The 26,673-nt window shown below is 41.4% G+C and overlaps 1 protein-coding gene across 1 annotated transcript in view; it reads right to left on the bottom strand.

Moving 5' to 3' along the window:
• AFF3 (AF4/FMR2 family member 3) overlaps positions 1–26,673 on the bottom strand; it is a 529,930-nt gene that overhangs the window by 75,161 nt on the left and 428,096 nt on the right. The window contains exon 12 of the mRNA XM_012807928.1: positions 5,246–5,283. Coding sequence (XP_012663382.1) covers positions 5,246–5,283 — 38 coding nt within the window. The remainder of the gene's footprint in view (positions 1–5,245; positions 5,284–26,673) is intronic.

Raw genomic sequence — 26,673 nt, 5'->3', positions numbered from 1 at the left:
GTTAAAACTCTTTTAAAAGAGGCTTTATTCACACGGTATGCCACAAAGTCTTCATTATAAGGAGCACCTTGCTTTGCAGAGACTGGTGACTGCGATGGACCTAAAGTGTAGAGCTGACACAGACCCGCCAGCATGCCACTTAACATCTTCTAAGTTGGGATTTGCAACTTTCTCACAAGTGCTCCATCTCCCTCCCTGCCTCCTTCTCTCTCTTTCTCTTCTTAAAGAAGAGAACTATTAGTAGTGCGTGTCAGTGACTTTCCTCTCATATAGGCCGGGACTGGCAAAACATTACCCAGAAAGGTACGCTTCTATGCTGGTGGCCACGTCTACCATGCTCCCTTTGCTTGGTTGACGTTGGTCCAGTTGACAAGGTGTCAGGAAGATGAAGCTGAAAGCAAACCACTCACCCTGCCCTTCCCACCTGGCCACGGAGCCATTTCCTTCATGACCATTTGAAATTCTCCTACCTATGTGGAGGTGAAACTCCCTTAATTTTAGGCTGTTCCTCATTTGCCTATGTCATTATATTCTCCCTAATGGGAAACAAGGAGATTTAATACATGAGATTTATTTGAGAAATGGCGGAATGGAGAACAGCAAATGCATGAGCTTTGAGTCTTTCCTCCCTCAAAGACAACACTCCTGTGGCTGGTGAAGCTGTGAGCACAGGCACCTGCCAGCGTCTCACCATGGCCCCCCAGCCCCAGCACAGCACCCCGTGGAGCATGCCGGATGCGCTCGGTAAATATCTGTGGGATAAATGAATAAATCAATGGCAGTTGTTTAGATTTCAATACAAATGGATCTTGGACCTGAGATATTGCCAGATGGGCAGACAGGTTACAGTCTGGTGATGCATCTCCAAGGCTATAAAAACGCAGCCATTGCTGGAGCTGCAGGCTGATATTTCAGAAGATGATTATATGCACGATTTAACCACACAGCCATTTGTGCCCTCCAAGTGCCATCGCTTTAACAACTGTTTTCATGTTGGTTTTTTTGCTCATTCCCTTTTTTTTTTTTTTTTATAAGTCGAGCACAGTTTTTTTCCCAGCCTCTCATATTTCTGGCTGAATGTGATTTATTCATATAAAATTATGCTCCATTTTTATAAAACCCAAGTTACTGCAAATGATGCTTGAGGTTTCACAGGAAATATTAATTCCTGATCTGCTGCTATAAAGCATGCCTCCTCGCCGTGAGCAGCCCTGTCGCTCTGGGACAGATGGAAGCAGTCCAAGGGGATGATTAACTTCTTAGTCCTGGCAATTTTCTGGTGCTCCTCTTGCCCTAGATTTCAAGATTGACCTCCAGCCTCTCTGCAAATGCACGGTTGCTCAGCTTGATAAATCACACGAATCCCTTTTCTGATCACAGTTATCTACTATTTACTACTGATGAAGGGAAGTTAATCATTTCCAAGGCACTTCACATGCTGCACACATACTCTGCCTTCCTCCTAACGGCACTTTGCATATTTTCCACATTACAGGGGGTGCCGCAGTGTTCCCAGTGCACGGTGTCCGCACCAGAGGTACACTTATACATGAACTTCCTGCCCATTTGTCCCTCTTCTCTCCTGCCTCTTCCTACCTGCATGAAATAAAATGACCCATAAAAGGAAAAAACACTTGAGAGGCACATTCTGTGGAGTGAAGACGGGAGGAGAATAGTGTCCCTTAGCAAACTGTAATTTTCTTGTAATTGACTGACTTGTTTACTTAGAAAGAATTTTGCAGTTCTTTCTGCCCTGTTCGCCTGTGTCTTCCATTACTTGGGGCCATCCATCAGTGGGCCACTGGCGGGTGTGCTGACTCTCAATGGTATAGAATACACAAAGGAAAAAATTCAACAGTCAGTAGTAGAAAAGAACAAACAAATGTACCATCCTACCCTCACACAACCCTTCCCGTCACCAGAGGGTGGGGGGCATAAGCTAGTGGGGCTGAAGCCCAAATTCCAACTTCACCTTGCCATTCTGATTTCATTTCAACCTGCAGGAAGTTCATGTTGGCTATTTTGGCCGAATCGTAAGTTAAGCCCATCACTCAGGAAAAACCACACAAGGCAAAAGATTTTTTTTGGAGGGGTGATCGCAGATGGTGTTTTAAATTTAGGCAATGGAAATATCAGTTTAAATTTATCAAGACTGTGTATTGATTACAGAAAATTCTCTGAACTTTAAAGCATACAGGCTGATCTGTCAGAGACTAGATTTGTGCCAGAATGCCTGTTTAGAAAATATACCAGAACACTTCAGAAAAAAGAAAAGACAGACAAGATTGACCTTCTGAGGACATCTGGACATAGTCTAATCTATGAGACCCCAGAGGGATGAGATTTCTATCCATCCTTACAAAAGGACACAGTTTCATTTCCTCACAATTGGTCTCAACAGGTCAGGTCTCAAAGCTTTGAAGAAGGGCTCCCTTATGGGGAAATAGACAACCACCACTGGCTTTTTACAATGTAAACCCACATTCTCCCACCAAACTCAAGTCAACAAAATCCTTTTTTACATCAACTTGTACATCTCGAAACCAAATGGCTCTACCCCTGTACAAATGCCCTTGTGTTCATGGGGTACTTGAGGTGGAGGCTAAATGGACGTGAAGCAGGCCCACAGGTAAGTGGCACTGTGGGACACTGGGGCTCTGAAGGTCTGGAGGTTGAGACCCAGGAGTGCTCAGAGCCACTCTCTGCCACAAGCAGCCTGTTGTGGCACAGTGGGAGCTTTTGCACCCCACTCCAGAATTGCAGAACTTAGGAAGCACCTTTTGAGGTCTGAAACGTGTTTTATTTTTAAGAACAAAGAAGAAAGTGCTGCCTAGTCATGATAGCATTTTACATAGAAGTGACAGGTTGAAAACAAAAATAGTTTAGGGAGTGAGAATAGTTTGTGAACAAATGTATACTGGATGACTACTGCCCGGGCTCTGCAGAGACAGAGATATTGTAGTGAGAGCCCCACCTTGGCACGGGCACAGCCTGGGGAGTCATTACTTAATTCTACCCCCACCCTGAGGTTTCTTGGACAGAACATTAGCCTAGTCATCCAGTGATCTGATGCTGAGTCACACGGGTCATTTTTCTAGAATACTTGTTTATTCAAAAAAATAATGTGATAAAAATGGCACCTGCCACTTGATAAATCAGTATTCTCTAATTAAAAAAGCTGGAAAATATGAATCCAATTAACTCAGTAGATGTTTTTAAGTTGTTATGTTGAAGAAAGGTTGTATATTACATTTCCAGACAGTTATAAATGCTTATCAATTACAGAAATTACTTTCATGGCTCTGCATTAGTAGATCACACAGAATACAGAAAAGCACAGAGAGGGCAGCTTTACGCAAATGCGCTACCAGAATAGTAGACAGCGTCAACTCATCACGTAGAAATGACCAAGTTCCCCCGGGTTTGAGCAGAAAGACTGTTAGACTGAAGTGGGAGAAATGCCCTGTTATAATTAAAGACAGAGAAATTTACAAGAAGACCAGGACAATGGGGACCTCTGTTTCTGGGTAGGCAGTGGGGTTTACAAGGGGTTTTAGTGAGAATATTAGAAGAAAGTCAAAGAAAATAGCATTGCTCATCATTAAAATCCACGCGCCTTTTCTGCCCAGGGAAAAGTCCTGTGTCTTTTGGGAAGAAGCCCAGGAATGCATCAATTCTGCGGAACTGTGTTTTGTGTTTGTGTCTCCAAAGGGAGTCCCTACTTTCCTAAAATAGGTTTTGATTCATTCTACTTAAGGTCAAAATGACATTCCGTGTTTATATATGTAGCTTTACTGAAACGTACTTTATATTTCATGAAGTTCACCCATTTAAAACATACAATTCAATGGTTTCTAGTATATTTACAAGTTTGTGCGACCATTACCTTAATCTAACTTGACAAGATTTTCATTACCCCCCAATGGAGAGCTTGTACTTGTTAGCAGAGTATTGTAAATGCACGGCTTTCCTTTGCTTCTCAGTGTGTTTTGTTGAAAAAGAAAACTCAAAGGGAAAAAAGAAGTATGCACAAGAAGGGAATTACTGTGTTTTGATCCAGACCCTCTCCCACTTCAGTCATCAGCCTTTGTGATAATCCCAGATGCAATTCAAGATCACGTGGCAGCTACCATTTTTTTTTTTTTTTTGTAAAAAGAGAGCTTTATTTCTCATAAAGGGTAGCAACTTGCTGGGCTGCCCTTCCGACAGGTGGGAAAGCTGAGCTCTGGTCAGCAGCCAGGCACATATGCTTCCCAACCACTCTTAACAGCACTTGGGCTTGTGTGGTTGTCACGGAAAGGCTGTTTGATGGAAATAAAAATACTCATGCTCTGCCTGCTGCCACAGAGAAAACGCTTTTCACCCATGCACACCAGATAATTCGCCCAAGTGATGGGTTTTACCTTGGAGAAGCACTCGGCTGAGCTGGTTTACATGGTCAATTATTGCTCATTCCGTGAAAAAAGAATGGGAAGGAAGGGAGGCCGGTGAAGGTAAGCTGGACAATGGGGAGGTGCCTGTCAGCCAGCTGAGAGGAACAGCTCCTCCCTTGGGGAGACACACAGGGGCTCCATCTTACCTCCTGACAGTTCTTCAAAACACACACACACACACACACACGCGCCAATCTTAGCAAGTGAAAAAACAAACCAAATCAACTATCTTTCTATAGCCTTTTAAGCGAGGCAAGATGTGTGTGTAGCTTGAGTGTGTTTCCTGATGAGGTTTGCACACCTTGTTCAATAACACAGGTCAAGAGAAATAAACCAAAGCAAGGGATGAAAAGCCAGGCGCACAGGATCGTGAGCTGTCGGCTCACATGCATAGGGGATTTCAAGAGAGAATCTTATCGAAAGATAGATAGCTCTTGGGGAAATGATACGGAAAAGTCGGAAGAAAACATCTCAAAATAAATGAAGTAGTTATTGTTGAAAAATGAGCTTCGATCTCAACCAATCCCAAAGTTCAGAATTTACTGCACCATTCAGGCCTTTTCCTCTAAGTTTCTTGTCTCTTGTTTCATTGCACAACAAGGGATTCTTCCTACTTGATATGAAATACAACAAGGTGATTTTTGCAGTAATAAACTCCACACATGCATGACAAATCCAAGCATGCAAAATGGTTAACATCCCAGTTCACTGATACTTTAGGGACAAAATCCGATTATGAATTATATGCCACAATAAATAGGGCTCAATGTTTCATAAAGCAATTTATAGTTCATAAAAATGACAAAATGTACCTGTCAGATAGAGCGCGGAGAGCAGTTCTCTGGGCTGCCTGCTGGAAGAAAGAAAGGGCAGGGATGTTTATTTAATATTCTCACTTTTAAATTATGTGCTCAATCAACACCGAAAGAGAAAAAATCCATGTTACATTTTTGTCATGTGGCCAAATTTTAAACTTCTAGCAACATAGAAGAACAGCCCTGTCATCTTATGAAATGAACATTCCTAACTGAAGCCGGGCAATGCACGCCTGCTGCCAGGGGAGGTCTGAGGTGCTCCACCAAGGTGAGACTGGAAACCTGGCAAAGACCAGAGCTATTTTATTTTTACTTTCCGAAATCATTTCCCCATTGCCTTATTCTCCTTTCTTACATGAAAAAAAGATCAGTCTTGGATCCTCTGTAGCTTCTTTCCCAATATAGGTATAATTTTTGAATTTTCGGTTCTCAGATTTATTGAAAACGTCTCTACAGTTGGACAATGAAATGATGACAGGAGATTTCATGAAATTATGAGATTACTGTTTTAGGCACGGTCATGATATTGTGGCAAGGATTTTAAAGAGTCTTTTAGAGATTTACATTGAAAAATATTTATGGATGAAATTACATGATGTTGAGATCTGCTTAAAAATAAGTCAGAGGGATGGTGGCGTGCGTGGACCTTCTCATGGAACAGGATGGCCCTGAGATAAGAACTGCTGCAGTCAGGGGATGGGCATCTGGTGTGTGCACAGGTTATTATCTTATTCTGGCCATTTTTGTACATGAAGTGAATAAAATTTTCATTTTGTATTGCAAATGTATTGGTTTTTGCTTTTTTACTCACTAAAGGTGATGTCTGTGTGTGGGAGTGTGTATGTTTGTATGGAAATTTTCCGTAATAAAACACTAAAAGCAAAATTAAAAAGACCTTCGATTCCCCATCAGAGTCTCCCATCTTTGTACTTGTTTTCCTTTTCTTTGCCTATTCTAGTTTTCATTCATTTGCCTTCTACTCCTGGACACTACGAGGCTAAGGAAGGCTCTCTGCCCTCTACATGCTATGCTATCTGTCTTAGAAGTCATAACTGGGGGCCCTAAGACCTTGGGGTACACTGGAAAGAAAGGAGTGTGCACATGGCCCTTTTCCTCTCTGCAGGTTTACCGCTGACCAGGGACACCAAAATACTTCTCACATTGTCCCCTCAATACATTAACATAGCAGAAAAAGAGAAACTTCACGTTAGAGAAAAAGACATGTCAGGATCATTATCCCTGTTACAGAAATAAAATACACCCCTGGTGATAGCTGCATGTCCTGGGATTAGTCAGTCAGTCCAGCATCTACCAAATCCTACCACTTGCAGACTGTTGTACTGGGTTCCAGGACAGATAAAAAGAAAAGTAGAAGGAACCTCTGTCCTGGAGAAGCTTATTCCTAGGTGGAAGGTCAGAAGAGAGGTCCAGGGGTGATTCGAGCACCCTTTTAGAGTAACATGATAATGAAAAGATGAAGACAGGACAGTGTTAGGAAGGTAGAGGTACGGCAGGATGAGCTGTCAGCAGGTGTTAGTAAACGTCTGCTAAGCAAACATTCCATGAATGAATCAGTCAGGGAATCCTTCCCACTGAAATCTGAGCAGAATCTTAACAAATGAGACATTGGTGGTACTGAGCAGGGCCAGGGCCTGTCCCAGTCCCTGGCAGCAATTCTCAGCTGGGGCACCCCCTACTCGAAACCCCAGGGTATTGGGAACTGAGTGAGCACATTTCTGTCACATTCATGAGAGCTCATCACTGCCTTTGAGAACAGGAAGGTCCCTGTGCGAGGAGGAATTGTCCCCTTACTATGATGAGCAAGTACACTGCAGCAGGTCAGGGTGACAGGGATAGGTGTCAGTTCCTCACTCCTGTCCCCTTGCAATGATGAGTGTGTACACTGCAGCATGCTCATCATCGCAAGGTCGGGCGTCAGGGACAGATGTCCGTTCCTCACCCCGTCCCCTTACAATGATGAGCATGTACACTGCAGCAGGTCGGGGTGACAAGGACAGGTGTCGGTTCCTCACCCCGTCCCCTTACAATGATGAGCGTGTACACTGCAGCATGCTCATTGCAAGGTCAGGTGACAGGGACAGGTGTGGGTTCCTCACTCCTTTATCTGCTCACGTGATGAACGTGGCCACACATTCAACATTGGAACTCAGCACCACAAATTGCCTGCACCACTATCTTTTGATGCCAAAATCATCAAATATTGATGATTCATGAGCTTCAGGGCCTGGCGATGGGAACTGGGAAGGAAATGAAAAAGGAACTTAGATGATTTCCACAAGTGACACGACAACACATTTAGGAAAAGCCATCAGATCTGTCCAGCTGGGGATGGAGAGCCTTCCATCTGGGATGGGTTTTACCACTCAGTTATTACAGACGTTGAGTCTGGCCCTCAACCTACAGCTCAGTTTCCTAACTGCCTTTTCCTTCTCTGAATGGGTTATTGAAGGTGCCAGTTTATGTTCAGGCTCCTGTGGACAATCAAAGGGGTTAGTGTCCCTTTTTTGTTCCTGAGATTCCAGTGAACAGTGAATTAAGGTCCCAGTGTCCTGGCATTCCAGTGTCACACAATTACTTCCCAGGAGGAAAGAACAGTATCTAACAATCTTTCTCTTGATGAGGGTGCCTGGGAGGGCAGAGCGAGGGAGCAGGAAGAGGAGAAACCCACTCACTCAGACCCCTCTGCGGATGGGGACTTCCCTCTCTCTGCTTTCATTCCTTCCCTGTGCTCTCCCAGAGAGCCAGCCCAGGGGCATCCTCACAAAAAGCACCCAGCAGGAGGCAGGTACAATCATGTTCACAGGTTTGTCTCCTGAAGAGTTCTCCTCTCATTCAGCAAGACAGCCTTCATTTTTGGCATTGATACTTGAAAAGAACTTAACTCTCTACTCCTGACTCTGTTTGGCTGAATATACAAGAAGTATTTTGAACTCCCCTAAAGAAAGGTGGAATGTATTATTCGTATAGTCTTATAACATCATCTCAGCAGGAGGCATGGGAGACCGACTCTTCCTGGAATAACAGAAATCGTAAGAGATGTGACTGAAAGTTCAATAGAAATCTAACATGGCATCTGAGTTTTCCCTTAGCCACGGAAATAGACCAAGGCTGTCAATATTTAAAATGTCTATTGACTCTTTTCTCTCCTGCCCCCAGATATTTCCTGCTGACTTTTGTGATAGAGAAAGAGTGCATGTTGATGCAGAGCCTGTCGGAAAATGATTTTAAAAAGTAAAAGCAAAACAAAAGACAAGCATTGCTGTTCTATTACCACTGGAGTGCCTAAGAACTGATGTGCTCCAGGTGGCAGGACCTGCGGACAGCTCCACAGGACTGATGTTGGTCTTGTCCTCTAACACAAGCTGGGTCAGAAGCTTTGAGGAAGGGCTGCTTTCCTTTGCAGAGGGGTGTGATGCTGGGAAAAGGTCCTTCTGGGCTTAGGAACCACTGAGCAATGTCTTTCTGCAGTTCCTCACTCCTTTCACCTGCTCACGTGATGGATGCGGCCCCACGCTCAACACTGTGGTACTCAGCACCATGATTCACCTGCATCACTATTTTTTGATGCCAGAATCTAATTATGTCATTTAATTTGCAATTATTCTACTTTAAGAACTTTACAGAGGACAACTTGTTATCTATTAAGAAAGAAGATGAGAATATGTTAAATGTATTAAATGATTCCTTCAGAGGAGGAAAAAAAAAAGCATATGGCATTACATTAAAACTGTAGTCATCTACCCAAGCAAAGACCACTAAGATTTTTATACTGCACGTTCACTTTTAAAAAACTTTTGGCATTTGCACACTATTTTATTTTACTGTTGGAAAATAATAAAACAAACATTGGAATGAAGTGGCAAAAAAAAAAATTACTTAGGTGACTTATGATTGAAGCCTGAAAAATTATTCAGTAAACTAGATGAACTGCCCATTTTCATTCCTTCAAGAGTTATACATAACAGCAACCACAATTTTTCTCTTTCTAAATCTCTCATCATCTCCTCCTTACAACTTTCCTTTGATTCAGTTCTTAAGAAAATAGGTTGAGAGGGTTAAGAGGATGCTTCATTGATCTTTCCCGAGTGTATTACTCATTCATGAATGACTCTGAAGCTCCACTCAATGAGACAAAACAAGTTTTCTGCCAGAAATAGTCATTTTCCAGGTCCTCTTCAAAAGATGATATCTTTCCTCTGTCTTTATTATAGCAAGTTTGTTGCTTGGAAACATAATCTTAGACTTTTCAGGTTTCAATGTATGCTAAATGAATTGCAAGTCCCAATCTGTTTTTGAAGGGAAATCAAAGAGGATATTAAATGCCTTTATTGTAATGGGGTTGAGGATAGAACAAGCTCATAGAAATTGGAGTGGGGAGGAAAACAAAGCAAGAGGCTGCAATGCAGAGAGGTCTCAGAATGCCATTTCTTACTTGATAGAAACACAGCTTATGGCTCGGCACCCGTAGCCCAGTGGTTAGGGTGCCAGCCACACACACCAGGGCTGGTGGGTTGAAACCCAGCCTGGGCCAGCTAAACAATAACTATAACAAAAAATAGCCAAGTGTTGTGGCAGGCGCCTGCAGTCCCAGCTACTTGGGAGGCTGAGGCAAGAGAATCACTTAAGCCCAAGAGTTTGAGGTTGCTGTGATGCCATGACACTCTACTGACGGTGACATAGTAAGACTCTGTATCAAAAACAAAACAAAACAAAAAAACAACTTACACTTGGACAGGTCTGTAATTCAATCTGAAGTACCTACTATGTGCAGGCTCTGGGCTTGGCTTGGGTGACAAACTGGACAAAGTTCTTGTCATACTCTGCGTAGGATCTAGTGGTGGGGCAGACATGGAAAGGTACACACACACGCACATGCACACACACACACACACATACACACACCCACACTCCCCCTATCCTAGACAGGGGGCTCTGAAACTGAATGATGAAGTGGTCAAGAAGGGCTCACTGAGTAAGGAGCTGAAGCCTGAAGGAGAAAGGAGAATGACAGGGTCAGAGGAGTGGGGTGGGTGGGTAAGGAGGGCTCCAGGTAGGGAAAATAGTTGCAGAGCAAAGGCCAGAAGCAGGCCTAGGTCCTGGCTCAGCTGGAGAACTACAAGAGATCACTGTGGTGTGCAGTTCAACAAGCAGTGAGGACAGTGGCAGAGCAAGATGAGGTTGACCCCAAAGGCTTTGGAGGTCAAGAGAAAGATTTTGGGTATTATTCACAGGACAACAGGAAGTCATTGAAGGGTTCACATTAGGAGAAAGTTGAGTGAAGCATGCATGTGACCTGCTTGTACATTCTTTGCATGTATACTATGAATGTATAATTTTTAAAAAAAGAGTAGGGGGTGAGGTGATAAGGCTTACAGTTTTCAAATATTACCCTGGCTTCTGTGTGGTGAGTGGATTTGGGTAGGAAGGGACGAAGTTTGAGGTTATCGGGGTCATCTAGGCAAGAGAAATGCATGGTAGCGGTGGGGAAGGGGAAAGTGTGCCCGCATCTTGCAGGTCTGATGGAGGGAACTGGTGACGGTGTGGCAGGCCATGGGGGAGGTGTTAGGGTGAGGCCCAGGTTTCCGGCTTGAGCATTTGGAATGAGAGGAGCTCCCGTTGCTGAGAGGGGCAAGAGACTGGTAGTGTGGAAGCAGCAGGGAAAGGTAGACTTTAGTTGTGAATATGTGAAGTTCAAGTTGCCTCCAAGATGTTCAAGTGCAGAAATTGAATAGTTGGACACATGAGACTAAAGCTGTTAAGTGGCAATTAAAAATTATGTAAGAAACATCGGTAACAGTCATAAAAAGGATAACCTGAGGTCTGTAGATCCACATTTTGCTATTTTTCTAAGAGAAGAGGACAGGATTCAACTGGTTGCAATCTATCTTTGTGTTTCCATTCCAGACATGAGTGACCTCCATTTTTGCTATTAATTAACAGTATCAGGTTTATTCTAATGATAATAAAGAAGGTATATTGGCAGCACAGTGGCTTTAATCCCTTTTTTTCACCTGTGGTAGGATGTTGTCTTCATATTCAATGACTTGAAGAAACGTCATCACAGCGAAACTTAGTTCATTTGTGTTTCGCTGTTACTGAAGCACACCGTGAAATTTAGATACCGTCACACCTCTATAGTATAGAAATCCTGTCTGGTAAGACCATACTTTTTTCTTGCTTTTCTTTTTCAAGTTGAGACTTGTATCTATTCATCTACTTCACTATTTAAGTTCCCTCTAAATCAATGAACACATTTTATGTTTCATGCTCTTAACTTTAATCCCATTGTTTTTCATCTTAGTCCTAGTTGATGGGTCTCTAAACTTTTTATGTTGTGGGCTTCCATTTAGGTGTTTTTCAACCTATTTAGTAATATCTGCAAGATACAGGAAAAATTCCTTGTCTTCTTTATTTTTTCTTCAGTAATAATGAGTACTTTGCATTTCCAGATCCCTAGATATAAATGCTGTCTAGGAAGCAATTTATTCAGTAGCCTCTGACTTCATCCTTCACAGTCAGGCAGTCAGAGATGACAACATAATTTATTATCCAAATAAAAACATTTTGAGAGTGAAAGGGGATGCTAACCAGACAAGAGTCAGAGGTAAGAGGGGAAGATCTGGCTTTTCTGGGCACAATGGGCTACATGGTTGCTCGGATGAAGAGTACTCTGTGCAAATATTACTTACTGATAATAGAACTAAATTAAATAAGATCATAATGAGAAGGCAGAATTTTATGGGCTAAAGGCCTTGTTAATAAAGAAAGCAAATGGCTGAGTGGGGCCGTCAGAGGACAAATCACTGCAATTCTTGGTGTCTCTGCAAGTCACACTGCTTCTCCTCTATTTCTGGCTCTTTCCAGTTGCCCCTCCCTGCGGAGACTCTGCCTATGCTCCAGGTCTGGCCCCTCTTTGCTCTTGCTTTCTTGGAGTCCTCAATTTTTCACTGAGCCTCCCCTGCATTTCTGGTTTGTAACAGGGCTTAGCACCGGGCGCTACTCATTCTTGGGGAGTTGTCATCTGTTTCATGACAATTTCAGTTGTGGCTCCCCAAGTTTCTTATAAGATCTTAAAGGCAGAGGCTGGTGTAGGTGGCTCACACCTGTAATCCTAGCTCTCAAGGAGGCTGAGGTGAGAGGATCGGTTGAAGGAGTTCAAGACCAGCCTGAACAAGAGTGAAACACAAGGGCGGTGCCTGTGGCTCAAAGGAGTAGGGCGCGGGCCCCATATGCTGGAGGTGGAGGGTCCAAACCCACCCCTGGCCAAAAACTGCAAAAAAAAAAAAAAAAGAGTGAAACCCTATCTCTACCAAAAATAGAAAAAAATTATGTGGGTGTGGTGTTGTGCACCTGTAGGCCCAACTACTCGGGAGGCTGAGAAAGGAGGATCGCTTGAACCAAGGAGCTTGAGGTTGCTGTGAGCTGTGATCATACCACTGAACTCTACCCTGGGGGACAGAGTGAGACTCGAGGGCAGAGATCTAGCTCATTCTCCCTGCCTCCCTCCACTAGAAAGAGCTTCCTCATAACCCGTAACACTTAGAGGATGTGAGCAGGTAACTTCTGGGGATGATGAATACTATTCTTTGCCCCATCTTCCATCTGAGAGGTTTGTGGAAATGCATTTTTTTCATAGCATGAAATTATTTCTCTACTTTCCTTTAAGTATGAGGACGCACAAACATTTGTAAAACGTGTTTGACTAGCTCCCTCCCCTCTGTATTGTTTACATTTGTTTATGTCTACTAGAAATTTGATAAAGACAATCATGTTTATTAAGTACCTATTATATCCTATGAAAAATGCTGATTAGAGTTGACCACACCAGATGGCATTTGCCTAGATAATGTTATCTCATAAGACGGGTCCTGATGCTGATTGCTTCGGGGGCCTTCTCTGTCATTAAATGGTTAGTGAAGGTCCTGATTTGGCAAGTCAGAGCTGAGAGAAATTAAGAGAGGCATGTTTGTCTGTATCGAGCATTTCTAGCACATTCTACTCACTAGAAATGTACTATGAGCTCTCTGTGACATCCACTGGGTGGCCCTCACTGTGCCAAAGCAAGTGGTTCTTCCAGGTCCTGGAGGCTTTTGCCACCACAAATGAAAACTTAAGAGAAGCTGCTCTGAGTCAGGAGCAGGAAGGGAAAGGTGTGTGCACAATGTGAGTGGGTCCCAGCGGGGGTTGCCCCCTGTAGCAGTGACAGGCAGCAAACTCCTCCCAGAAGGGCAGGGCTCCAGGGAGGGCCTGAAATCCACGGAGGTGGGAGCCGATGGCAGGAAGACCTTGGCCATGCACAAGGTTATTAGTGTCTGCCACAGTGTGGGGCAGGAAGCAGCTGGGTGTATGCAACCCCAGTCCAGGATCTCACAGTTGCTGTGGTGTCACTGTTCCATAGCAAGCAGCTGCTTCTACCTGGGCAACTGGACACTGCCCCATGAAGGGCCGCACTTAGGGAGGATAGATATCAGCTCCTTGAGGATAGGAACTGGGTATTAATTATATTGCTGAACAACCTATTGCAAGGTCCAACCAACAGCATAGGACACCCCAGTGCTTGACAAATAAGTGTCACCACATGACCAAGCCACAATGGTTAACCCCTGAAAGATGATGGATTAGCCTCCAGCTCGTTCATTCATTCATTCCACTTGATCTCATTCCAAAAACCTTTCATGCCAGAGGATGAGGCCTCAAATTGCTACTTAGGCTTTGAACTTTGACATAGATTCTAAAATTTATCTGAGCTCTGTTAGTACAATTACAACCACGTATTCCTTCTGTTTCTACTAAGACATGAACATGGCAATATTCTGTTTTTAAATAGGCATTATCCTTCAGTTGCCAATTACTCTTTTAGGGATAAATATTTACTAAAATTAATGTTTTCCTCCTAAGAAATCTGTTTTTTTTTTCTTGTGGTACTTTTTAGCAAAAGCGTCTATCAAGGCATTAAACAACGGACTATTTAACTGTACATGATACTGCTGGGAAGGTGGTAGAGTCACCAGTCTCTATCCTTCTGTTCCAAACCTAACTATTTTGTCCTCCTAAAGACTATGTTCACAAAACTCAATTCACATTAATTGTGGGCTTGGTTCTGCTGTTACCTACGTTCTTAAAATCTTCAGGCTGCTTTGGAGGAGACATGATAAGCGTAATACAAACAACAGTATGTAACATTTATCAACAAGCCTTGAGAGTTTAAATTTCATCCTCATTGGATGCCTAAGATACATAATGAAGGGGTAAGGTTTAGACCCTTTATTTTTATTATTATTTTCAATGATCTAAATAGTACATGTAACATTGCAAAAAATAAATTAACACATATAATAAGTAAAAAGTAAACCAAAACAAAAATAGCCTCCATCTCACGACTGTGGTGTCAGCTACCATTAGCAGTACGGTGTGGATCTATGTCTGCTGAGATTTACGTCTATGTAACCCAAATAAATCTGGGTAGTCTTAGGGCCAGCCTGAGCATGGTGTTGCATCTAAAAGAAATACAAATGTGCTATGGAAGTCTTGAGAAATATTTTTAAGTATCGCTGTCTCTTGAGAAGGGATGACCCAGCGGGCAGCAGACTGGGTACCACATCATAGAACTCCCTGCGAATCTCCCTGCGTCTGCCTTTTCTACGTCCCTCGCCACGCAGCAGCTTGTCCCGTCTCTCTTCTCCTGGCCCCTCTGTCTCCTTCCCTCCCCCAAACTCCAGACCACCATTCTCACGTCCTTGTCTTCCTACCTGCTGGATCTATTCCTGCATAACTCACTCCCTGCCTTTTCTTGTATAAATCAACTTTCTTGACTTTTTCCCGTACTCCTTTCCTTCTATTACCTAAGTTAAATATTTGGGGAAAAAGTTCCAGCAATGAACATAAAGAACATTCTCGAGGAGAAGGGGAAGGCGTAGGAAGGGAAAGAAAGGGAGAGGAAGGGAGGAGTGGGGTGTTAAAATGTGTACTTTAATCGTTTTATATTTATATTAATAGAAGTATTTTATATTAATTTACTTTACTAGTTTTGTCCAGTACATTAAGTTATTGAAACAAAGGTTCAGTCAGGTTGGCTTGCCCACGGTCAGGAGGCCAGTAAGGAATGGACCCAGGCCAGTGAGGGCTCCACAGATTCTGCCTCAGCCTCATGATGGACTCTCGGGCTGGAGATGGAAAGAAAAGGCGACCAGATGAATTTTTCATTTGGCCAGTGAAGAGGACTGATGGGACACTGGGAAAGCCTCATCTGGGGATGCTAACCTGTAAGTACAGGAGTTGTTTCTTAGGCGCTGGCAAAGGAGATGGGTTTTAGGTTTCTAAGATTAATCCTTTTTTCTCAGGAGGGTTACTTCATTATTGTGGATCTCAAAGCTTGCCATCAACTCCTGGGGAAGAATTCTTTTTACCTCCTGGTCTCACCACAACAGGACTATGTAAGGAAGTGCCTGTCTGGGTTAGGTCTGGATAGGAACACAGAGCCCTGAGGATTCACCAAGCAAATCTACAGGTGCTGTCAGCAGAAACACTTGTATTCTGGGACAGAGCCCTGGCAAGTCCATTGTGCCTCCTGGGTGAGCCCATCTGCGTGTATGCATGCATGTGTATGCTTTTCTTTCTAGCTATAATTATTGAATGATGGGCAAACAAACCAGGGTTGCCATCATACCAGCACTGGCTGAGCTGTTTAGCAACACATAGGTAGTATGTGCATTTAAATTCCAAGGTTAAGTTTGGAGTATGGATGGAGATGCTGGGATACGAATCAGAGTGAGGTAGTGATTCACCTTCTGGACAGCTGCGTTGGCCTCTAGTTCTTCCTTGAATGGGCAAGTCTGTTTTCTAGAGGTCCGTGACATACAGTTTTAAGGGAAAAAGCAGAAAAGTAAATCACTGGAAATAAATAAGTTCTATAATTGTTGGCTGATGTGTCCGTCCAGACAGTTCTAGACTTGGTTGGATTTAATGCAGAGGAGATGATGTGTCATGGTGACCTGATTCTATCCACACTGTGATCATTTTCACACTGCTGATGCTTTGCATAAAGGTGATGCTGATGTGGCCTCTTAGAATGATCAGGGTAGCTGGTTACTTAGAATGATCGTGGTACTTGGGCAGCATATAACGGGTCCCAGCACCCAAAGGCCTGTGTGTATAGGAACTGCTGCTTCCTGGTCCAATAGCTTTGCTCAGGGAAAGCATTAAATCTTGCAGGTTTCATCATGACTTTGTAGCCTGCTCATCTGGGCTTTGATAATTCATATGCTTCTGGAACTCTTCTTAAAGGGCAATTTTAACACACGCCAGACCCTGGGCAAGGCCAAGATAGTGATGCCTGCTGATACCTCTTGACTTCGGCCCAGAAGGTGAACATTGGGATAGAGTCTGCTATACACCTTTTGGACCGTTTAAAAAAGTCCTAATGCTACCTCAATACGATGCTGTGGTAGAGTCCCCTTCATTGTCCACTGTCCTCAACTAGGGTATTGGTTACTATGAATGCCATCAAGCGCTCAATTGTGGAATACAAATGTTACTTTGTTTTTGTATAAATACCAGATGAAAGTAACATAAATGTTTTGGTAGTTTTGTTAAAAATGCAATCTGTGCTTGAAGAATCAAAATCTAAATCTACCTTTGTGTTTCATTGAAACCTTTTTTACTCAAACAAAATCGTGGTACTTGAAGGGGAAAGCCTATTCATGACAGGAAAGATTCTTCTAATTGCACTTTACAAATGAATCGTATGAGGGAAAGCTGAATCAATTACAAGCATGTTACTATTGGTATCAGGATTTTCACCTCTTGGTGAACTGTGCTTTACAGTTTATATGTGTAAGTGCTCTCACACATCATGTTTGATAATCACACACTCTTCCTCTAAGAGTCTTCAAGTTCGAGAACAATCTCTAAGTTGAAGGAGGAGGTACCCAGAGACATGATGCTGATTCAGACGTCCCCAGAGACACAGTTTGGCTAAGCAGGACCCTGGCACCTGTCTGGTGTGGAGACCACCACGTCTGGTGCTCTGGCGTTTTAGCCATTACCTGGCCTGCTTCTTAAACATGGTCTTTCAATCGGCACAATCTGTTGGCTGCAGATCTGACTGGGATGGAACTGGGAAGTGCCAAAGGGCCTGGAATTGCCACAGATGATTTTTCTCCACATAGAAGCAACAGTCTCAGAGAGTCTCTTGAGAAAAGCTGGGCTTATGAGATAACCAGTCCCACTTGGAGAAGATTTGGAAAAACATAAACAAAACCTAAACTTTCCAGCTGCATATCTGGACCAAACACCTGAATAACTGCAGGTAAATCCTATAACGTATGACACCATCCAAGGCTGGATATGAGTGATAGAATACACTCTGAGGAGCAACCACTCTGAATGGTTTCACTTCCCAAAGCCATTGAAGAAAAAACCATTAAAGTCACCGGATAAAGGGCTATTCCTCCAAGTTAAATAGGAACGTCCTCTGGAGGGTGAATTCCATCTCTTCTGCCAACCAGCAGCCCTGCTGGCAGCTGTGTTTGAGAAGAGCAAGCCTATCAAGTAATGAAGCACGGCCCCCTCCTGGTTCCTGAACAGAGAGTCTGTGTCGGTGGTTCTGATATTCACTGTTAACAAAACCTGGCTTAGTTTCAAATATGTAGCTCCTGCAGTGAATTCTTCAAATCAACGCAAGCTATGGCTCCCCATTTTTATGTTGTGTTTGCGCAAATTTAACGGATTATCTTTTAAGTTTTATATAATTTTCTTATTTTCCAAATTTCTATTCAGGGTTCTTAGGTCAAACTAGGCAGGTTGGCTACAACTAAATCTATATGCATATAAGTCTCAATCGGGGCCCAAGAAGAGGTCAGAGAAAGTATTTTAGGGAACAGGGTTGGGAGCTGTGGTACATCAGTGCTCAGTGACATTTAAGTAGGCCGACCATTTCAATTTTGGAAATTATAGTCCATTAACATTAAAAAAGCCAATCATATTTTTGTGTATTTCCCCCATGCTTGTGCTTTGTGCCAATGTTTATATAAAAAGTAGCATGATACAATAAAATAATTTTGCATCCTAGAACCCTTCAGCTAAACATTTGAGTTTCACTGATTGTGACTGAAGGTTTGAATGTGTGAAGAGATATGACAAAATCTGGTAGGTGGTAGTTTTCTTTTTCTTTTTTTAATTTTAAAATATTACTGGGGGTTACAAATGTTTTGGTTACAGGTATCAATTTTGTTATGCTTGAGTCAGGGTTATAAGTGAGCCCAGTAGTTTTCAGCTAGCTATTGTTCTGTTTCCTTATTAAAAAGAAACCAATTAGTTAGCATGATCAAACTGGGGATTTAGCTCAGATACAATGTTAATGCAAGACTAAAAATAAAAGAAAAAAGCAAACATAAAGCGTGTCTTTTTTCCCATGTTGTCATGAGGTTTAATACATATAATACCTACTTTTGGCAAGGCATTTCCTGGCATTGAAAATTTACTTAAAATTTTTGTGGTTAAATTATCGTAACAAATATTACTAATACACAATTCAAGACCAACAAGCCGGCCTCTTACATGATGTTTGGTGCCTAGCAGGTATTCAAGACAATTCTCAGAATGACATTTTTGTAAAAACTTTCTAGTTCTTGTTTGGCTACAAGTAACTTCAACAATACAGTTCATTTCTAAGGTAGGAGAAACTTGATTTTGGAGCCTTTCCTCCAAACCTGGTCCTGATTACTGCTTCAACTCCTGTTTATATAATTCTACACAATTTTGGCAGGATTCGAGAGCACATACCAGGGTGTTGGCTTTTATGAATCTCTTGGGATGTGAATGTCATGCTGACTGGATGAACTCTGGCCACAAATCCCAGACAAGCACAATGACTCTATTTATTCAGACTTGGCTGCCTGAATGCAGATTGACTCTGTGGGTAATAAATTTTCACAGGCCAAGAACTTCAGCATCAACCAAGCTGATCCTGAGAGGAAAAAATGCATCTAGGGAAGTGGAGTTGGGCTACAAAAAACCTCCTATGTTTTTATTCCATGTCTGCATGTCATTCAGCTAATTCATTTGGTCACTGATTGACATGTACTGTTAATGCCTTCAGAGATTCTTTTTAAAAGCCCTGCATTCTATTATGCAATTGTCATATTAAAAAGAAGGGAAAAGATGAGGAGCTTCCATTACAATTGGCAATCTGCTTTTAATAGTACACCCCCAAACTGATGTGAATCATTCAGTGACCTCTGTGGCAAAAAGCGGAGAGTGGAGATGGGAATGTTGCTTTTGCCACTCTACAGGAAGCCAAAGGAAACAAAAAGCACTAGGAACAGGAATTCTGTGCTGAGAGCAACCTCACCTATAATCCTGACATCTTGATGCAGCAAGGCTTTAGATTCTAAGAGATATGATTATTACTCTATGCATTATAAATAAGAAAATAATTGGCTCTTTAACTTGCAGATTTATGTTAATGACCTACATATCTATTAAATTAATTGTGCGCTCTCCAAATATTGATTGGGGATTTAAAGGTTAACTTTTTCTCATTGTGTGGGAAGTAATTACGCCAATAGGGAAATTTCCCTCTACAGATTAGGTCCAATGATCCCCGCCTGTAACATTAAAATAGTTTAAGTGGATAAACCACGCTCATTTAAAGAGAAAAATGCAGTTACATAATTAAAATGAAAAGACTGCCCAATATGTGTGGGTAATGTAATTACTGGAAGCTGCAGGCACGTCTGCAGCCGTTCAATTTGGATTCCTGTTCCCTTCCTTTCCCTGAGCTATGTATTCGTCATCCCTGAAACACTTGTCAGCAGTTGACACTATCTCTGCTGCTCCTTGCTGAGAAGTCTTAATGATGTGTCCCTTTCCTCATGTCTTAGCTATAATTCCACATATATATATTTGCTTGTGTCCAACCTCCCAAGTTTTCCATGTCTTGAGAGGTAGAGCCCATCTTTTTGGCAAATGGGAAGGTGTGCAGTGTAATTCATCTCTCCCTTCTAAAGCCATTAACATTTGTTTTCTTTCTTTTTTTTTTTTTTGAGACTGAGTCTCATTCTGTAGAGTACCCTGATGTCACAGCTCACAGCAACCTCAAACTCTTGGGCTTAAGCAATTCTCTTGCCTCAGCCTCCCAAGTAGCTGGGACTATAGGTGCCTGCAACAACTCCTAGCTATTTTTTTGGTGTAGTTGTCATTGTTGTTTAGTTCGCCCAGGCTGGGTTCGAACCCTCCAGCCTTGATGTATGTGGCCGATGCTGTAACCACTGTGATACAGGTGCTGAGACTAAAATTTTTCTTTAGTACTTAGTGTCTTCAATAATAATTTTTGGTTAAGTCTTCCATTCTTTCATGGAAACCTCGGCCCTTGGAATTGTCGAAAACAAGAGTTACAGAAAGACCAAACAAATTGCTCTGTGTATCACATCTCTTTCATTTATCCAGACAAGAAAACTGATTCTTAAATATTCTGTGCTATTTCCAGTTGAAACCTTATCACACATAAAAACCATAGGTGTAACTGTGAGATTATGCTTTCATTTCAATTATGTCTGCAAACTTTCCAAGTGAACTCTGTCATAAGCCCAGCTCTAAAAGTTACAGTCAAAATTCTGGCATCCTGGAAAGGGAAGTCTGTGAAAAAGCCAATTTTCTTGGTTTTGGAGACTTCTGTGAGCGATAACTTATAACGTGGACCCTCAATACAACATGATGTAAATATGTTTAAAGAAGTGGCTAGAGACATTTCCACGGAGATTGGATGAGTGCTTTTCTCTCAAATACGTTGTTTGCATGTTAATCTACACCTAGTTTGTGATCTTGGGTCTTATATTTTTGTTATCTCTGTCAACACCTTTGATGTTTGGCTAGCATGAAAAATCACAGTGTTCAGTAAAAGGAATAAAAATAGAGGAAAAGTCACCTTTGATACAGGAAAGTGGATGGTACTCAACACAACATTATGCATCCATTCAACAGATATTTGGCACGTGAGCTGTGGAAGACATAGTCTCTGCCCTCAGAAAACTTCTAGTTTAGTTAGATAGATGTTAGAAAAAGTAAACATGGGGTGGGCGCCTGTGGCTCAAAGGATTACGGCACTGGCCCCATATGCCGTTGGTGACAGGTTCAAACCCAGCTCCGGCCAAAAACTTAAAAAAAAAAAAAGTAAACATATAATATATACCTAAAATTATGAAGAAGGACCAGTTGGGGATCCAGTTTAGATAAGTGACACTATCTCCCTGAGGAAGTGAAAGTTATGTTGCATCTCCAAGATGCCTAAGTGTCAACCAGGCAAAGAAAGAAGCAGCAGAGGCCTGGAGGCAGCTGGGCCTGGCTTGTTGGAGGAGTAGAGAGAAGGGCTTTGCTTTTGGGTGCTAGGAATTAGCTCAGTGTGCAGCGGAAAGAGCCAGGCTCTGCAGGGTAGAGCTGGTCAGGCTGAGGGCTCTGGATTTTATCCCAGGTGGAATGGGAAACCTATTTAACATTTCAGACCAAGAAATTACTTGATATGATTTACATTTTTAAAAGATCACTATGGGGAAGGTTGTATTCTAGAGGGCAGGGAATAGAAATACAGTTTATCTTCATCTGGTTTAGAATAGCCAGGATGCAAAGAGGTGGCTATTTAAATGTGGCTCTATCATTTAATCAGATCCACATTTAATTCTGGAGGTCAAATTTACAGTATTTAAGGGTCGAATGACTATTTGAATGAAGAATAGTCACCAAGGACGAGTCTGATGTGTCTAGGCTTACATAGCTGGGTGCCTGGCATTGCTAGTTTTGAAAATAGGAACAATCACAAAAGGAACGTATTTGTGTGTCCGAGTAGAAGGATGGCAAAGACCAAGAGTCTACTTTGGCACAAACTGAATTTGAAATGCTTATGAGACATCCAAGTGGAAAAGTCTAGTAGTCTGAAGAAAGTTCTGAGCTGAGGATACAACTTTAGAAACTGCCAGTATATAAAAACTGAAGGCCAGAGGAATAGGTAAGATCACCCAGAGAGAGTGGAGGTAGAGAAAAGAAGTCAGGAATAAATACTAAAAGGCTTGGTCCACGTTTCCGCTGCACACTGAGCTAATTCCTAGCCTCTAGAGTCAAGGCCCTTCTCTCTACTCCTCCAACAAGCCAGGCTCAGCTGCCTCCAGGCCTCTGCTGCTTCTTTCTTTGCCTGGTTGACACTTAGGCATCTTGGAGATGCAACATAACTTTCACTTCCTCAGGGAGATAGTGTCAGTTATCTAAACTGGATCCCCAACTGGCCCTTCTTCATTATTTTAGTTATAGTTAATTTTAGTTAACCTGAGAGGAAACAGTCACAGGGGTAGGAAACAAACCAGGAGCGTGTGGTGACAGATTTATCAAAAGAACTGTGCGATTGACATTTTTTAATGCCTTAAGGCTTGTAGTAAGACAAGGGACTGACCCAGTGAGGTGCAGTTCTGATGTATAGGTGGGGCATAAAGAAATCAAAAGAACAAGTCTCCATGTAACTGAGCAGGGCAGTGACTTCCTATAACAGAAGGGAAGGGCAAGGAGGAGTGAAGGTAAAGGAGTTGTGTGGATGTGGTGGTTGGGAGATTAGGTTTTCCTGTTAGAAGCCAGTCAGCCTAGCCATACTATGCACTAGGGAATGGATAAGATATAGAATAAGATTCACGCTGTTCACTCAAGAAATTGGGAAGATAAAAAACTTACGATTATCATCCCATTATCTCCTATTATCAATTCTGTTCTAGAAATAATTGTAGGTTATTAGGGAGAAGAGAGGATGAAGGGAGGAACAGAACCTCATCTATTAGATTCAATGAACATTATTCTAATGATGGGCACATTTATAGCCCTGACTCAAGCCATATAACACAAACATTTGCACCCCTTTAGTATTTGAAATTTTAAAAAAGTGAAAAGAAGAAATAATTGTAAAATATTAACCTCCTGTTCCATTATTGGAATGGTAGTGATGAGGGTATTATTTTCATACTAGTGTTCAAGGTCATAGCTGAGGTCTGCTTTTTGACCTATCTGCCTCTTGAGGGTACTTGTTACTACATGGTGTACAGAGTTAGTTACGACTGAAGATACTAACTGGGACCTTGTCAAAAAGTCATGCAAAAAATTAAAAAATTTCAACCTCTGGCATAAATGCGTTAAAGGCAAAATTTGTAAAATTGACAGCACCAGTGAACTGTTGTAACTCGTAGATAATCTTATACCTAGAATAGCCACTGAAAAAGTTCTAGAAAGAGATGCACAAAACATTCTAGCATTATAGATAAATCAAAATGGAATCCTTCAAAACGTTCAAGGAACCCACAGAAAGGCAGGAAAAAGAAAATAGATGAAAAACTAAGGAGAGCAAACAGAGAACAAAAAAAAATAATATGGCACACTTAAGTCTTAATATATGAATAATTACATTAAATGTAAATGTCCTAAGTATATTAATTAAAGGACACATTGGTAGAATGGATAAAAATATGGTTATACTATGTCTACAGAAAACTCATTTTAAATATAACAATACAGGTAGGTTGAAAGCAAAAGAAAGCAAAGTTACACTGGGCAAGCATCAATCAAAAGAAAGCAAGAGCAGCTATAATGATATCAGGAAAAGTGGACCTCAAAGCAAAGAAAATGACTAGAGAAAGAATGGAACATTCCACAGTGATAAAAGGGACAATCTACCAAGACACAGCAATTCTAAATGTATACGTACTAAATAACAAAGCCATAAAATACATGAAGCAAAACTGATAGAATGGAAAGAAGTAGAAACAGATAAATCTACGAGCTTAGCCAGAGACTTTAACACCTTTCTCACGATAGAACAATTAGACAGAAAGTGAGGAAAGGTAAAAAGAACTCAACACCACCACCAAACAAATAATTGATATTAACAGAACACTCCATCCAAGAACAGCAGACTACACATTCTTTTAGGTACCTACAAAACATATACCAATACAATATCTTAGGCCATAATAAATCCTGAACAAATTTATAAGAATTAAAATCACACAGAATATATTCTCTGATGATAACAGAACCAAACTAGAAACTAATAAAAGTAAAATCTCTGAATACTTGGAAATTAAACAACACACTTCTAAATAATCCGTGAGTTAAAGAGGAAGTTTCATTGAACTGAGGGACAATGAAATACAACATATCAAAATTTGGGGATAAAGCTACAGCAGTGCTAAGAGTGAAATGTATAGCACCAACTATTTACATTATAAAAAAATCAATATCTGAAATTGATAATCTGTGCTCCCTCAAGAAACTAGAAAAAAATAGCAAAAATGTATTCAAAGCAAGCAGGAGAGCAAAAAATGCAGATAAGCAGTCAATGAAATAGAAAACAGAAAACTAAATAGAGATTATCAGTGAAACAAATCTAGTTCTTTGAAAAGATCAATAAAATTAATAAACTTCTAGCAAAACTGACAAAAAAAGAAAACGAAGGTAAATGACGATGATCAGTAATGAAACAGGGCTGACACTATAGATCTTGCAGTTATCAAAAGGAATTCTACTAACAACTCTACACACACAAATATTACAACTTAAATGACATGGATAGGCTATTTCGAGAACATACATTACCCACAATTCATACAGAATGAAATAGATAATCTGAATAGTCTTATTAAGGAAAAAGTTTTAAGTTTCAAAAATCTCCAGCCGCTGTCTTTCACTAGAGAATTCTGGCAAGAAAAGAGCTGAGGACACTCCCTAACTCATTTTATAAGGCCATTATTACCTTGATATCAAAACTAGACAAAGATAATAAAAAACAGAAAACTTCAGACTAATATACTTCATGAACATAAAAAGGCAAACGTGTGGCAAGAATGTGGAGCAACTGGAATTCTCTTACATTGCTGGTGGGAGGGCCAATTGCTATAACCACTCTGGAAAATGGTTGTGACAATTTACTGAAGTTGAACACGCCCACACCGTACTGCCCCGAATTTATACACTTGGGGAAGACTCAACAGACATGTTCCTCCATGTTCAACGAAAGACCCGTGCTGCACAGGGATGGTAATAACAGTGCTATTGTAATAGCACCAAATATTTATATGTTCATCAGCAGTTGAATAAGTAAATTATAGTATACACAGATAATGAAATATGATGAAAGTCATGAAAATGAATAAACTTCAATTATATGAAACATAATCAACATAGACCAATCTCACAAACGATGTTGAACAAAAGTAGTCGGATACAAAAGAATACATGCTGTATAATTCCATTGATATAAAGTTCAAGAACAAGCAAAATTACTCTGGGGTGCTAGAAAACAGGAAAGTAGTTATTCTTTTGGAGCGAGGTAACTGGAATGGGACACAGAGGCACTTGGGAGGCTGGTTATATCTGTATCACAGTATTCTGATTTATGAATGAGAGAGGGTTCAGGGGCTAAGCCAAGGTTGTAAAGCCTTAAATTGCAGACTGGGGATTTGAACCCCTGGAGTGGGGCTGCTGTGCTTTTAATCACTGAACTAGACTTTCTCTTCATCTTTAAGAGCACAAAGGCAATGAGGAGGAAAAGGAAACATCAGATAGGAGAGTGTTCAAATGCATGGGAGTCTGTGGCTGTCTGAGGAAGGGCAAACAGGCACAGCAACTTAAAGTTCTTGGGGCTCTCTGTTACATGGCTGCACAGGGTAGTCAAACCAGTATTCACAACCAGATATAATGTAAGAAAAGGTTAAGGAATGGCATACTATGTTATGTTTATTTTTTATTTTCTTTGCAGTTTTTGGCTGGGGCTGGGTTTGAACCCACCACATCTGGCATATGGAGTCAGTGCCCTACTCCTTTGAGCCACAGGTGCTGCCCCTATGTTATGTTTATTGAGGCAGTGAGGTCTTCTGGAAAGATTTTGGATCTGAAGGATAACTCTGATTACATCTGGAAAAAAATCATCTGTTTTAAATGTTTAACTATCTCACAGTATCAGAGGAATGAAGTATGCCCATGCGTGCTGCATGTGTGCATAAGCTGTATTCTTTCAGGGGGAAATAATATTTTGGTCTTGGAGGGAAAAAAAACCCATCTTTTAAAGTATGAAACTTACAATTTTATGATTAGGCCAGGCTTTGATTATAGATCAAAGCAGGACAACTTAGTATAACTAGTGTTGAAGCAATAGTTTTTAACTCCCATATACAAAACCACGGTCTGGAGTCTTAATTAAGAAAAAGGCATTACTGAATAAAAATCAGTCATTCTGTTAGTTCCTTTTACTGAAAAAACAGGAAGGTATGTACACCTAGGGAGTAAATGCAAGAATAAAGTAGATGACCTGTATGTGTACAGAATAATATCATCAGTGGGTGCAGACCGGAAGGGAGGAATGAATAAAACCAGGGAGTTGA

Source organism: Otolemur garnettii, unplaced genomic scaffold (genome assembly GCF_000181295.1).
Source record: "Otolemur garnettii isolate 467f Iridium unplaced genomic scaffold, OtoGar3 scaffold00079, whole genome shotgun sequence".
Lineage (NCBI taxonomy): Eukaryota > Metazoa > Chordata > Mammalia > Primates > Galagidae > Otolemur > Otolemur garnettii.
This window is presented reverse-complemented; position numbering and strand designations above follow the sequence as displayed.